Here is a 15,993-nt window from a genome sequence, read left to right as displayed (position 1 = left end):
TCCATAACGTTATATCTATCAGTCTCTAATTGCGCTACATGATCATCTATCTTATTCTGCATACTGCGTGCATTCAAATATTGGTCACCCTTTTCAATTTTGTCCCCCTTTTACACTGCAACTCATCCCACTGACTATAACTTTGCCCTATCATCTGTCTGTTCTTCCTGACAGTCTCACTACATACTGTCTCTGTTTCTATACCAACAGCTTTGTCCTTAGCCCCCTCACTCTGGTTGCCAAAGTAGTTTAAACCCTCCCCAACAACTCTAGCAAACCTGCCCGCGAGGATATTGGTCCCTTCGGGTCCATCCCTTTTCTACAAGTCATACCTTCCTCAGAAGAGATCCCGATGATCCAGAAATCTGAAACTCTGCCCCCTGCACCAGTTTCTCAGGCACATAGTCATCTGCCAAATCATCCTATTCTTACCCTCACTGGTGCATAGCACAGGCAGCAATCCAGAGATAGCTTTTCAGCTTTCTACCTAGCTCCCTACATCTCTCTTCAGAATCTCCTTGCTTTTCCTACCTACGCCATTGGCGCCAATATGTATAAAGATTTCTGGCGGCTTCCGCTTCCCCTTCAAAATGTGTGGACCTGATCTGAGACATCCCTGACTCTGGCACCTGGGAGGAAACATACAGTACCATCTGGGGTTCTCTATCACATGCACAGACTCTTGTGTCTACTCTTCTAACTATGGAATCCCCTATGACTACTGCAGTCCTCTTCTGTCCCCTTCCCTTCTGAACCACAGCACCAGACTCAGTGCCAGAGACCCGGACATTGCGGCTCCCCCTTCCGTAGGTTATCTCCCTCAACAATATCCAAAATGGTATACTTTTTAACGAGGGGAACAGCAACAGGGTACTCTGTACTGTCTGCCCATTTCCCTTCTCTCTCCTGACAGTCACCTATTTACCTGCCTCCTGCAACTTAGAGGTGACTACCTCCCTGTAGCTCCTATCTATCATCTCCTCAGTTTCCCGTATGAGCTGAAGGTCATCAAGCTGCAGCTCCATTTCCTTGACACATTCTCTGAGCAGCTGCAGCTCGGTGCACCTGTACAGATGTGGCTATCTGAGAGGCTGTAAGTATCCCAGTATCGCCACATCTCACACAAAGAACACAACACTGCCCCTGGAGCCATCCTCACTACTCTAACTATGGGACTAATAGATGAAGAATTAAGAATGAAGAAGCTCACCAGATACTTACCTCACCCAAGTCTGATGAGCCAAAGCCTCCCCACTGTAACACTCGTCCATTCATACAATGACCACTCCAACAATGGCTGCTCTGCATGTCCCTTCCTTATTTTTATTTCCCCATGCTGATGAACCATGACTGTGCTGCTGCAAAAGCCAAAATCCTGCGAAGGCTTCTTTTATTAAACCTTTCATTCCCCAACCCGTGTGAGGCCTCCTGCGCTGACTGTGATACCATAAAAGCTAAAATCCTGTGAAAGCTACTTTTTAAAAAAATCTCTCGCTCCCCAACCTGGGTGTTGAGGCTGCTTTTGATTACCTAGAGAGACAAAAGCAAGTGAGACAGCCAAAGGCTGCAGGAGACCTGTGGCAAGTTCTCCAAGATGCTTGGAACAACCTACCAGCAGATTTTCTTATAAAACTGCATGACAGTTTATAGTTTTAAAGGCAGAGGCTGGTCACACCAAATATTGATTTGATGTAGTTTTTTACTGTTTACTGTTCTTTATAATACTTTTCTGATGTTTAGAAATTTGTCATTTCATTATTTTTGAAAGCATCTTTGCTTTACAGAATTTATATATATGTGCCTAATACTTTTGCACAGTCTAAACATGTATATAGATATAGTCAAAATACTGTATAGTATAGATATATTTTGTAAGTCATAGCTTTATTTCATTATGTATCGCACTGTACTGCTGCTGCAAAACAACAAATTTCATGACATATGTCAGTGATAGTAAACAGATTCCGTCATTCCTCTCTTCAGAATCAGAATCAGGTTTAATATCACTGAAAATCAACTGCCACGCCTCAAAGATGCATGCTTTGCCCACTGCTCCACTCTCTCTACACCCATGACTCTGTGGCTAGGCAATGCTCAAATGCTATCTATGAACTTGCCAACAACACAACTATTGTTGGCAAAATTTCAGATGGTGACGTGGAGGCCTACAGGAGTGAGTTGTTGTAGCAACAACCTTGCACTCAACATTAGTAAGACCATGTCTTTATTTGAAGACCAGTTTCTTACAACACCTTTGAATCAGCTATTACTGATTTTTTAGCAATATTCCTTTGCGCTGGATTTCCCCCACCTGAAGAATACTTTTCATTTGCTCTTTCTAACCATTTTAATCACCTCAGTTTCGACACCCCCGATTCTTTTGTAAGGAAAGGACATGCCCAGGATTAAAAGTTTTAATATATTAAATTGTCAAAGAGCCTACTAGAGGGATCCACCTCTGGGATCTTAGTTAGGTAAGGTTATGTGTGCCAAGGGAATGAAGTTGAGTTGCAGATGAACAATAAGCTGAATATGAGTGAGGTTGATGTTCTGGAGCATGTTGATATTAAGGGAGAGGAGGTGTTGGAGTTGTTAAAATACATTAGGACGGATAAGTCCCGGGGGCCTGACAGAATATTCTCCAGGCTGCTCCATGAGGTGAGGGAAGAGATTGCTGAGCCTCTGGCTAGGACCTCTATGGTACCGGAGGACTGGAGGGAGGCGAATGTTGTCCCCTTGTTCAAAAAAGGTCATAGGGATAGTCCGGGTAATTATAGACCAGTGAGCCTTACGTCTATGGTGGGAAAGATGTTGGAAAAGTTTCTTAGAGATAGGATCTCTGGGCATTTAGAGAATCATGGTCTGATCAGGGACAGTCAGCATGGCTTTGTGAAGGGCAGATCGTGTCTAACAAGCCTGATAGAGTTCTTTGAGGAGGTGACCAGGCATATAGATGAGAGTAGTGCAGTGGATGTGATCTATATTTTTAGTAAGGCATTTGACAAGGTTCCACACGGTAGGCTTATTCAGAAAGTCAGAAGGCATGGGATCCAGGGAAGTTTGGCCAGGTGGATTCAGAATTGGCTTGCCTGCAGAAGGCAGAGGGTTGTGGTGGAGGGAGTACATTCAGATTGGAGGATTGTGACTAATGGTGTCCCACAAGGATCTGTTCTGGGACCTCTATTTTTCGTGATTTTTATTAACGACCTGGATGTGGGGGTGGAAGGGTGGGTTGGTAAGTTTGCAGACGACACAAAGGTTGGTGGTGTTGTAGATAGTGTAGAGGATTGTCAAAGATTGCAGAGAGACATTGATAGGATGCAGAAGTGGGCTGAGAAGTGGCAGATGGAGTTCAACCCAGAGAAGTGTGAGGTGGTACACTTTGGAAGGACAAACTCCAAGGCAGAGTACAAAGTAAATGGCAGGATACTTGGTAGTGTGGAGGAGCAGAGGGATCTGGGGGTACATGTCCACAGATCCCTGAAAGTTGCCTCACAGGTGGATAGGGTAGTTAAGAAAGCTTATGGGGTGTTAGCTTTCATAAGTCAAGGGATAGAGTTTAAGAGTCGCGATGTAATAATGCAGCTCTATAAAACTCTGGTTAGGCTACACTTGGAGCACTGTGTCCAGTTCTGATCGCCTCACTATAGGAAGGATGTGGAAGCATTGGAAAGGGTACAGAGAAGATTTGCCAGGATGCTGCCTGGTTTAGAGAGTATGCATTATGATCAGAGATTAAGGAAGCTAGGGCTTTACTCTTTGGAGAGAAGGAGGATGAGAGGACACATGATAGCGGTGTACAAGATAATAAGATGAATAGATAGAGTGGATAGCCAGCGTCTCTTCCCCAGGGCATCACTGCTCAATACAAGAGGACATGGCTTTAAGGTAAGGGGTGGGAAGTTCAAGGGGGATATTAGAGGAAGGTTTTTTACTCAGAGAGTGGTTGGTGCATGGAGGCAGATACACTAGTGAAGTTTAAGAGACCACTAGACAGGTATATGGAGGAATTTAAGGTGGGGGCTTATATGGGAGGCAGGGTTTGAGGGTCGGCACAACATTGTGGGCCGAAGGGCCTGTACTGTGCTGTACTATTCTATGTTCTATGAATGGTTAATGGGGAGAAAAGGGAGGAAGACTCTTAACTTTAGAGGATGCTGGTGAGATAAGCAGACTCACCATAACTATTTTATGTAATAGGTATAACTAATTTCAGCAACTGACATTGAATCTGTGGAATAGTTCCAAAGAGGCAGCAAGGACTTACTGTATTAGCATATTCAAGGGAATTGAACAAGATCCTGATAGTAATTTCAAGATTCAAGATTGTTTATTGTCATTTCCAGTACACAAGTGTGAAGGAGAACAAAATAATTGTTACTCTGGATCCGATGCAGCATATAAAAAAGACACTAAGATAAAGAACACAATCAAAACACAATAAATATAAATACATAAGATAGCCTATTTACATAGATTGATTGTATATAAGTATATAAAGTGATACTGGGTACAGGAGTGTCTGTACATAAGATGACTCTGATAGGAAATAATAAAGCAGTGGTGGTGGGGGTTGTGATAGGATAGGTTAGTGGGTGGAGGTGTTGATCAGCCTTACTGCTTGGGGAAAGTAACTGATTGTGAGTGTGGTGATGTTACGTAGCCTCCTCTGTGATGGGAGCTCATTAGCAAGGTGGTTGGGATTCTTCATGATATTGCTGGCCCTTTTCTGGCACCTTTCTATAAATATATCCTTGATGGCAGGTAGGCAGGTGCTGGTGATGCATGGGCAGTTTTGACTTCCTACTCTAGTGCCTTCCTGTCCACCACACTGCAGTTTCTGTACCATGCAATATTGCAGCATGTCTGAATGTTCTCTTCTGCGCATCTGTAGAACATCATGAGTCCAGCTTTCTTCCATCTCCAGAGAAAGTAGAGGTGTTGGTAAGTTTTCTTGGTAATGTAGGATCTGTTCTGGGACCATGAGAGGTTGTGCAAGATGTGCATTCCCAGGAACTTGTTTCCAATGCTGTGCTGCCAATGCAAAGAGAGGTATGAGTGCTGCGAGTTCTCCTTTGGCTGATAACCATCTTTTTTGTCTTGTTGACATTGAAGAAGAGGTTATGTGCCTGGCATCAGGCTTCAAACTCTTCCACTTCCTCTCTGCAGGCTGTCTCATCATTATTGGTGATGTCAATGTCTTGTCATCGGTGAACTTGGCGATTACTCAGGTGTGAGCGGGGTGTACAGCAATGGGCTCAGCACACAGCCCTGAGACGGCACCCCTGTTGAGGATGATGGAACAGTTGTGCACCCTGACTATCTGAGGTCTGTTAGTTAGAAAGTCCAACGCCCAGTCACTCAACAGTGTATTTAGACCAAGGACTAGGAATTTGTTCACCAAGGTCTGTGGCACAATAGTGTTTAATGGCAAGCTGAAATCCAGAAATAGTATCCTGACATGTGTCCTTGTTTGATAATTTGATAAAAGTTCTTAATGTTGTCATTAATATATTTCTTAGAGTGGTCTTTTCCAGAACGGTGCATTTCCAATCAATATATAGTCCTCTCCCTATCTCTGTAGTCTCCTCCAACCTCCTAAGATCTCTGACTCTCTAATTCTGACTACTTTTGTGTGTAGGTCTGGTCACCGAGCTGTAGAGATGTTACTGAACTGGAGAGGACACAGAGTGGTTTTGTGAGGACGACTTGACAGCTTGAGAGTGAGAAGATGTTCGATATGCTCTTTTTTCCTTGGAGAGTAGGATGTTGAGTGGTGAGATTATGAAGGTTATATAAAATCATGAAGAAAGTAGATGAGATGTCTTTTTCCTAGAGTGAGGTCCTCTGTTGGTCAGAGTTGAACATGGACGTGGATACTGGCTAGTACCATATGGAGAGCAAGTTGTTGCCCATGCAGCAGGTTCCTCCTCTCCACGTAGCTGATGAATCAAAAGAAATGGTAGACGCCAATACAGTTTGGCATCAGTGGCATCACAAGAGTTGCCAGTCAACATTGAACTCAACGTAGGGCTGCTTTAGGACTCCAGCTCCAGACGTTTCCTTGGGGTTTACTCCTGAAGCCTTCTCCAGCAGAGTTCCAGAGTAGAAGAGTCTAAAACTGGAGAGAATAGATTGAAGGTAAGAGAGAAAAAATGTTAAAGGGACTGAGGGGAAGCTTCTAGGTAGTAGGTGTATGGGATGATCTGCAGAGGTGGTACAATTACAATGTTTAAAAGTTATTTGGACAGGTACATGGACTAAAAAAAAAGGCTAAGAGAAATATTTGCCAAACACAGGCAAATAAGACTAGCTCGGACAGACATCTCAGTTGGCATAAATGAAATGGGCTAACAGACCTCCTTCCATGGTGTTAACTCAACGTACTCTGGTACTGAAGGCTATAACTTCAGTCACTGAGGTTTTAAGTTCTGAAATTCCATTGTTAAGCCTCCAACTCTCTCCTCCTTTGATACACAGTGACTTCTTATTAATTAGGACACATTGGGACCAGTACATTTTGGCCCAATCAAATGGCTGCCCCAATCAGCTGAAATTTCATGGACATATTTAGAAATGTATAAAAAATTCACAAACTACCCTTTAATTGAACAACAAATTATGTATTTAAATGAAATACAGAACAAATTAGAACATTGTCAATACTTTTAAACTGTGTATCAGTTCCTAATAGTTATTGCTGGAGGAAATCATTCAGTGTTAGCTCACATGTTCTTTTGATTGACTCTAAAAATGAACAAAATCAGCGCTGACACCAATTACAAACCTTCATATAATCCTTTTGAAAATTGTATCCTCCAAATCTTCATTTTTATTGTCACATTCCTAATGATTGTCAATATCTTCATATTCTTTGTAGTTCCTAACTTGTTGAAGTTGTGAAATCATTTCATTTTCACTCCCAGCTGCTTCTGGCATCTCCAAGCCTGAATGTTTGAAACTGCAGTGAGGAAAAACAATTTTGAATTGTCTTATTGTTTATTTCTCAGCAACTAACAGTGAGAAAAAAATCACTGCTTTTTGAACACAAAGACACACAACTGACGCGATTTAAAAACTGTTTGGTCTAAGCACGGTGTCGTGTCTAATGGCCAAAGAAGTGCACATGACTAACACGGTTATAAACTGTTTGGCAACAGTCTCCTGTCCCAATTAAATGTCATAGTGTCCCAAATAAATGAATGGAATCCCTACTATTTTCTCAATTCGTTTTTGTTCTTTAAGAGTTGTCCCAAGTAAGCGGCTGTCCCGATTAACTGATTCCCCAATTAACCAGTATCCATTGTACCTCTCTGACCAAGTTTTCAGTTGTTTATTCTAAATTTTGTCAAATTTTGTTCAAAGATGCCCCTGTGAAAAACTGTGGGATGTTTTAGCAATACACATCAAAGTTGCTGGTGAACGCAGCAGGCCAGGCAGCATCTCTAGGAAGAGGTACAGTCGGTTTATTGTGTTGAGTTTATTATGTATTAGGTTGATAATGTTTCACTGGCTTATGCCAGTTTTGATTAGATGATGGAAATAATCGTATCCGGAAATAAAATGTGGTCGAATTTTAGAATTTTTCTGCATTGATGTTTAACTGACCTAAACAGAATTAAACCCTGGAATCTCTTGCACTTTAAGCCAGGGGGACTTTTAAAAGTTAATAGATGTGTGAACAAATTTATTTTGTAATGGTCAGATTGTGCAATCAATAAATGTAATGATTGTATTTAATTAAGTATGAGAATATAAGGAAATAGGAGAAAATCACTGAATGCTCAAGCCTGCCCTGCCATTCAATATCATCATGGCTGATCTGCCCCACGTTACAATGCCTCTTCTGCGCCCGTTTCCCACAGCCCTCAATCTCACAATCTTTCAAAAATTTATCTATCTCCATTTAAGACTTTTGATAAGATGGCAGTGCTCTTGGTCGCAGCAGCCTTTCTGGGTCCAACAGATGGTGCAGATATGTGTCTTTTCTTCTGATTGCAAGGCCTTGTTGGACATGGGTAATACAAGATACTGCAAGTCCAGTTCATCGGTAAGACCAACGGTGGGGGAGCTGCGTGTCCTTGGAACAGGCCCTCATGCCATGGTGTTGCTTTTTACCGTCTCCCAACGGAGGAAGTGCTGGAGTTGGTGTGGGAAAGAACAGAGGCAGCAGGCATGCTATGATCCATGTTGGGTTGGGGGCCTCTGTCCTGTTGAAGAGTCTCAGCCTGAAATGTCAACTGTACTCTTAACTCAAGTCCCTCCAGCATTTTGTGTGTGTTGCTAAGAAGATTGCTGTACTGCTTCTAGAGTTTAGAAGAATGAGAGGTAATCTTATGGAAGCATTTAATATTCCCGAGGGCTGGATCAGAATCAGAATTAAGTTTCTTATCATTGACATATTGTTGTGTAATTTGTTGTTCTGTAGCAGCAGTACAGTTCAAGACAGAAACATTTCAGAAAGTTACAATAAAAAATAAAATAAGTAAGTTGTGCATGAGAAGAATAGTGAGGTAGTGTTCATGGACCAATCAGGAATCTGATGCAGGAGGGGAAGAAGTTGTTCCTAAATGGCTGTGCCGGTCAGCAGGCTCCTGTACTTTCTCCCTTATGGTAGCAATGAGATGAGGCCATGTCCCAGATGGTGAGAGTCCTTAATGATGAATACCGTCTTCCTGGGGCACTGTCTTTTGTAGATGTCCTCAATAGGGTAGGATAGATGGAGATTCTCAGACCCGAAAGGTTAACTGGCTCTTTTTCTGCAGATGCCATCTGTACTGCTGAGTATTCCGACATTTTCTGCTTCATCTCAAGTGCTGTTTCCCCTGCTGGGTGAATCTAGAACCAAGGAACAGAGTGGCAAGGAAAGGAAAGGGATAATGACGAACTTTTTCTTTCAAAAGGCTGTAAATCTTTGGGCCAGACCTTTGTACTATATTAACTCTGATATGGATGAATTGTTGGGCTAGATATTATGCACATCCTGTAGGAAAATGGAATTGAGGTGATTAGCCAAATTAGTTACATTCTTACGGACAGACTTGAGGGGATGTTTGGACTTCTGCTCCTTTTTCTTATATTTTATTGCGTCGTTTTTTTAACCAACCATTATGATGAATGGAGCGTGTGAAATCAGGATCTTGCAAATGTATTATTTCTCTACATTTGGCTGGAGATTGACCTTGATTGGAAGAATGTGACCTATTTCCACAACTGTGCAAATAAACGTAGCTATATTTGTTTGAATCAGTTTACAACCTGTCTCTTGTAATCACAAATGTCAGTAGTTATGTAGAAGTTCTCTGCATGTCACATGAATGTACTCACAATGATCGCCGTTCATTACTGCAAACTGGGTGAAGTAGCAAATATTTTTTTTCCCTTTCACGTTATAAAGGCGATTTAGTAAAGCCTTACATAACAACCCTTGAAACTAAGGCTGGAACAGAATTTCATTGCGGTTAAGCTCCTGTTTCGGAAAACAAAATATCTTTTTTCACCCAAAGAGCACATAGGATCGATTATGCATTTATTCTTAAAAATATTGATTGTGCGGTGAGATCACGGCATCATCAAACGTGACTTGCAACATCCACAGCATTCAGGAATTATGTGCAGATCCAAACATTAAGTGTTTCTCGATATATATTTTCTTTTTAGCGTGCTGTCAAGAGCATGTGACTTTCGTCACAGGAACAGGTCTCATTCATTTGGGAATGGTGAGCTTTATTAATTTTGCATCTAATCTATTTTTTTGGAAGACCTAAACTGTTAAAGATGAACTGCAATCATTGTGTGTGGGTGGAATTATGTTCTTTTCCGCTGGTAACCGATCATGCTTTCCTTCCCCCCACCCACAGGTTTACCCCGTCACCAGCGGCCGTAAGACGGGGGGGGGGGGCGCGCATACGGCGCTAGGACCCCGCGGCGTCGCCAGCTGCCCGTGCCCCGGCGGAGCCGCGCAGATAAAAACGGCCGCTGTCATCCTTTTGACGTCAGTGGCGTTCTGGATTTAAACTCACGAGAAGATGGCGGCGGGTGCCGAGTGGAGAGGTTCGCGTATCTGCCGTCGTGGTAGCGGCGGCGATGGCGGCAACTCCAGCACCGAGGGTAACGTTCCCGCGGGCTTCTCGGAGGCCGGCTTGTGGTGGCGGCCCGGGGGATGGGTGGGCGGGGAAAGTAAAAGTTCGTTAACTGGGCCGCCCGATGAGAGTTTGAACGGCGGCGCGCGCGCTCCCTGGCGCCAAGGGAGGGCGGGGGGAACTGCTGGCGCCGAGTCCTCCGTCAGCGCGCAGGCGCGGTGAGCTGGTCTTTCTCGCGGGGCGGGCGGGAGGGGGCGAAGGATCGCTCTCCAGGCGCCGCGTTGGAGGGGGCGCTGGGAAAATGCTGTTGAAAAGGGAGCAGCAATCTGAGCAAAGGCGACTGGGGCGCCGAAGGTCCCGGGGACGGAGCGCCGGTGAGTTTCAACTGGAGAGAATGAAAGAAACGCTGTTTAGTTTTATTTTGTGACAGAGTAAGGAAGTTTTAACGTGAGCATACAGGGTGGGTTGTGAACGGAGGCGAGGAACCGTTTACCGTCTGGTATTAACTTGGCGGCAGGTACGATTGCAAGTGATCATGCAATCGCAACTCTGCTGTTTCGATATTTTGCTTTAATTCTGTCTGTGCGTGAGATTTGCTCCTTACACCTATTGGGATGTGAGTGTAAACAATACCCCCCCCACCTCTCCCCTGCGGGAAGCATGTCCTTCCTCCCGACATTGTGGCCAGATAAATTGCAAGGTGCCAGGGCCCAGGAGGGAGGCAGGCAATCTCTGCAACACAGTGGCTGCGCTCCTGTATAAACCGACGTCAGCGCCGCCCCATGTGCTAGGGGAACGTCCTCTGCCACGGTTATTAAAGTTCATCTCGGTCGGCTTCTGTCACCGCTCTGTGCCCTTAACACTGCCCTGCGTTTCCCCCCTCCTCCGGCCTGCATTCCAGCAGCAAAGTGTTATGCAATCACTCCTAGACGCATGCCTCCTTTTTTTAAAAAAAATACCTACTTCCCCCGGGAGGAGAAAAGTGACTCGAGTCGACCCCGGTCTTACTGGGAATGGGGTGGGGTGGGGGGGGGAGCCTCTACCTAGCAAAGAAGCTAAGGAAATGATAAGCATTTGTATTAGTTAAAATACAAAATAGTGGGTTGAAATTGGGTGGGATGTGCATTATCTTCCGCTTGTGCCCGTTTCGCCACCTTGCTAGTCCGTTATTCCCTTGCGTGCAAAAGAGGAGCATCTTGTTCCGATCCAATTATGGCTCCCAACTGAAATCGTTTTGCTTTCATGACGTCTTAGCAGTGAGGTAGCAACTGTCCTGAGAGAACTAGAACTAATATTTCATGCCAGTGGTCCCTCATAAGATCCCTTCCATCACCGACTGGCTGCGTTTACTGTTTCAACGTGGTAGTACCACAATATCTGCAGACCACCTGGAGCATTGTATTCCTGCACATGCTAAAACCTCGTGGCCTGACAGTCTTCACTAATGTGAGTGGAGCCAGGTGACTAATCTTGATTTAATGAATATTAAAGAAGGACACATTGACAGTAGTGTGAGGAACACATGAAAATGAGAGATGAAACTGACGAGGTTGCAACACTGTGCTAAATAAAGCAAGCAGCATGTAATGGACGTAGCTACAAAACAGGACAACGTGTGCTAATCAACTTTCAACAACTCATAGGTCTTTGGAATGTGGGAGGAAACCCACATGGGTCATGGGGAGGATGTACAAACTTCTTACAGTGGTGGAATTGAACCTGGATTGCTGGTGCTGCAAATGTTACATTAACTGCTTTGCCACTGTGTGCACAATTTTTAAAAATCCTTTTATAGATTTATTTTTCCCCTGGATTTTCACTTTTTATGATGCTTAACCATGCAGTGCTGTGCTTTGGATGGACCATTGACTTCATCCCTTTCAACTATTTTCAGAGGAATTAACATAATAGTAGAGTCTGGGGGACTTAATGTGCTGTCATTGAGTTTGCCTGTACTAGCAAAATCAAGCCCTTTCTCAACATATTTAACTCTGTAATGTGCTCTCAAGATGCAGGGGCCTGGTAGGCTACAAGAGAGACAGGAACACATAAAAGTTGCTGGTGAATGCAGCAGGCCAGGCAGCATCTCTAGGAAGAGGTACAGTCGATGTTTCGGGCTGAGACCCTTCGTCAGGACTAACTGAAAGAAGAGCTAGTAAGAGATTTGAAAGTGGGAGGAGGAGGGAGAGATCCGAAATGATAGGAGACAGGAGGGGGAGGGTTGGAGCTAAGAGCTGGACAGGTGATTGGCAAAAGGGATATGAGAGGATCATGGGACAGGAGGCCCAGGGAGAAGGAAAAGGGGGAGGGGGGAAAAACCCAGAGGATGGGCAAGGGGTATAGTCAGAGGGAGAAAAAGAGAGAGAAAGAATGTGTGTATATAAATAAATAACGGATGGGGTACGAGGGAGAGGTGGGGCATTAGCGGAAGTTAGAGAAGTCAGTGTTCATACCATCAGGCTGGAGGCTACCCAGACAGAATATAAGGTGTTGTTCCTCCAACCTGAGTGTGGCTTCATCTCTACAGTAGAGGAGGCCGTGGATAGACATCAGAATGGGATGTGGAATTATAATGTGTGGCCACTGGGAGATCCTGCTTTCTCTGGTGGACAGAGCGTAGGTGTTCAGCTAAATGATCTCCCAGTCTGTGTTGGGTCTCGCCAATATATAGAAGGCCACACCGGGAGCACCGGACGCAGTATATCACCCCAGCCAACTCACAGGTGAAGTGCCGCCTCGCCTGGAAGGACTGTCTGGGGTGAGAGAGACAGTACATGTGGTTACCTTCATGATCCTGGTGAAGAACTGGGTTGTAGTTGTGCTCTATTCCTTGAACCTGCACTTGGCCAGAAGAGCCTTTTACCATGCTTTATCTCTAAATGTAAAGTTAATAAAATATAACTTTGTGAAACCACAACCAATTTAATCAGTTCAAGATTTGGCAATGGGGTTGTGTCCAATTGTGAATGATAGTAGACCAATAGATGGGTAATGGAAGGAGGCTTCAGAATCCCTAGCCTTGCCAACGCAAAACCTTTAGCTTTTGAGTCGACAATGAGACAAGTATTTGTAACTGATCTTCTAAAACTGAGTGGGTGATCATTTTGAGCTTTCTCCCACAATCATAAAACCCAGTCAATAAACAGCGACAAGGGTGGATACTGCAAAACCTATAGGACCTGCTTGCATCATGGTTGAGTTCCAGTGTTGTATTTTGAGAACTACCTGCACTTCTGTCCAGGCTGTTCCAATACAGTGCCATTATTCCAAAATGTGGAGAATTATCCATGTTCTTGATCATCAATGATGGATGATGTCATTGGCACCTCTTTGTAACCTATGTACTGAAGCTTGCATTTTGTCAGAATCAGCTAGCTAGTCAAATGTTACAATTGAGTCACTGCTCTTGAAATCAAGGCAGCATTTAGTATCCTTATAACACAGGAAGACTTTCTAACCATAAGTCTCTCCTGGCTGTCAGAACAAACTGATCAGACCCTTTCCCCATTTACTCCCTGCAACCTATTCTATCTTGAATACCCATCGATTAAGAATTCTGATTCTCTTACCATTCACCTACCCTAGGGGTAATCTACAATTACCTTCATCCTACCACTAGCATGCCTTTTAGGTGTGGGACAAAATTTTATTGCTTGAATCTAAATTTGCTGCCATGGTGTAATTTGATTTTTGTGATCGAGTCCTTGTGAAACCTAAAGTCAAAGGGAATTGACACTGAGTTTTCTGTCTGCCTTGTATCCTGACTCCAAATCTTTTTATTTGGCCATCTGCATGTGGAATTGAACAGAATATATCTGCTTGCCTGGATAAGTGCAGCTCTAGCAACACCTGAAGCCCAACAGCATTCAGGACAAAGCTGTTTGATTGGTACCCAGGTCTAAATAGTTGCTGCTTTTCACTACTAGCACTCCATTGTTGCTATGTATCACTTTTTAAATGCACCACCAATATTCGTGGAGATAGTTGATGTATCCAGAACAAATTTCACAAGGTCAGAAGGTGAATGGGAATAGCATTTGAATTGCTCAGCTGCCTATATGCAATTTACAGCAACGCTGTTCATGTAGCAGATGTTCACCGGTAACAGAATTCACAAATTACTGCCCTAAAGTTTGAGATAGAATAATATTTCTGAGTTTGGGAGAGGGGAAAGCAAATAAGTATTTGTTTTTAATTCTCATTTTGTGACACGGTACAGCTGGTGGTACTTTGTGTTACAGCATAATTGTAATAGACTTTTCTTGGAATGCAGCCCCCTAAATTTTCAAATATCCTGCCATCAGCATTACCTAACTGCAGTGAAGAGGTATAAAATACTAACACAAGCACCTGATATGTCCACTTTGTTCCTTTCCATATATGCTATATAACCTGCAGCATTTTGTGTGGTAATACTAACCTTGTCAGTAGTTCATACATTTTGGAAATTGAATTCCCAGTCTTGACCTTTTGCAGCCATTTCTGACACTCAGTTAGTTCATTTGCCTGCACTTGACACTTATGTCTAATGTAGATTGAACTAAAGGTCATTTGATTTCCAAATACAGTGGAATCTGTTTAATCGGGACCGGTATGTTTTGGCCCAGTTAATTGGCTGCTCCAATTAACTGAAGTTTCATGGAAATAGTTAAAAACATACAAAAAAGCTGAACTGCAGTTTAACTGAGTAACAAATTATGTATTTAAATTAAATACTGAACAAATTAGAATGCTATCAATACTATTACAGTACTAAGCTATAAGTTTGTAATGATTATTGACAGGAATTCAGTGTACGCTGCCACGTTCTTTTGATTGTAAATATAATCAGCACAGATATCTTGTGTAAACAATGGACTGCCTTCATTCAATGCTTTCCATGTTTGCATTCTCCAAATCTTCATTTTCATAGTAGTATTCAAGATTGTTGATACCTTCAGATTCTTTGTAGTTCCTAACTTGTTGAAGCAGTGAACTCATTTCATTTTCACTCCTAGCTGTTTCAGGCATCTCTAAGCCTAAATACTTGAAGCCACAATGAGGTATAACAGTTCTGAAATGTCACTGATAGTTGGTGAGAAATAATCAGTAAAACAAGGATCACAGCTTTTTGAACACAAACACATGCAACTGGTGCTATTTAAAAACTGTTCACTCTAAGCTCAGTGTAGTGTCTAACAGCTACACAAGCTCATGTGTTTGATGCTAGTTAGAAACTTTTTGATAACAACCTCCTGCCCCTGTTAAGTGGTGCAGTATTCCAAACAAATGAAGAGAATCTCTGCTATTTTCTTGATGAGTTTTTTTTTAAAGTTGTCCCAAATAAGCGGTTGCCCTGATTAACTGCTGGCCCAATTAACCAAAATTCACAGTACCATCCTGAGTACCATGCCTCTTACTGGAATGACTGAGACTGTTAATAGAATTTGGAATGATAATGGAAAGTGAAAAATGAAATTACTGCACTTGACGACAATGAACTGCTTTCATTGCCATAGTGATATTTCTAAGAAAGATAATCGCATTTTAACCTCTTGCCTTTGGTATTTAACACGTTTATGTCTTTACCTTCATTTGCTCTGTTTATTGGGAATGATAATCCAAGGGATGGGAATGGTTATTTCCCGCATCCTTGCATAAACGCTGTCAAAGACCAAAATTTTTATTGTCTTTTTATCCAGGGATCGATCATCTTTGTCCCACTGCTGCTATCCAAAATTACAGAACCTATTGGAATTCTTCCAGTGCAATCCAACAAATGATGATTTGGATTGTGCACAATCTTGCTCACAGCCTTCATCTTACCCATGTCTACATTTGCCTTTTGTAGGGCCAACTGATATGAAGCTTTCAATTTTTGACTGTCCTGCGAGGTGAAGCGTGCTACAGGCAGTGACTTGCTGTTAGTTCT

The 15,993-nt window shown here is 43.1% G+C and overlaps 1 protein-coding gene and 1 long non-coding RNA gene across 4 annotated transcripts in view; one reads left to right on the top strand and one right to left on the bottom strand.

The window, feature by feature from the left end:
• Positions 1–4,335: 4,335 nt before the first annotated feature.
• LOC140201491 (uncharacterized) lies at positions 4,336–10,229 on the bottom strand. The gene is made up of 3 exons (XR_011886879.1): positions 10,023–10,229; positions 6,788–6,961; positions 4,336–6,121 (listed from the first exon to the last, which is right to left on the bottom strand). It is a non-coding gene; the product is annotated as an uncharacterized lncRNA (long non-coding RNA).
• The window catches only part of atl2 (atlastin GTPase 2), a 139,904-nt gene continuing 133,886 nt past the window's right edge, over positions 9,976–15,993 (top strand). Inside the window, exon 1 of one of the 3 annotated variants that reach the window (XM_072265684.1) lies at positions 9,976–10,110. In XM_072265684.1, coding sequence (XP_072121785.1) covers positions 10,029–10,110 — 82 coding nt within the window. In that variant the 5' untranslated portion in view covers positions 9,976–10,028. Of the gene's footprint in view, positions 10,111–10,332; positions 10,457–15,993 lie in introns of those variants that run through there. The other 2 variants (XM_072265681.1, XM_072265682.1) reach the window with 2 other exon arrangements.

The sequence above is a fragment of the Mobula birostris genome, chromosome 8 (genome assembly GCF_030028105.1).
Source record: "Mobula birostris isolate sMobBir1 chromosome 8, sMobBir1.hap1, whole genome shotgun sequence".
In the NCBI taxonomy this organism is placed as follows: Eukaryota; Metazoa; Chordata; class Chondrichthyes; order Myliobatiformes; family Myliobatidae; genus Mobula; species Mobula birostris.
The sequence above is the reverse complement of the archived record's forward strand: the minus strand, read 5'-3'. Positions and strand labels throughout refer to the sequence as shown.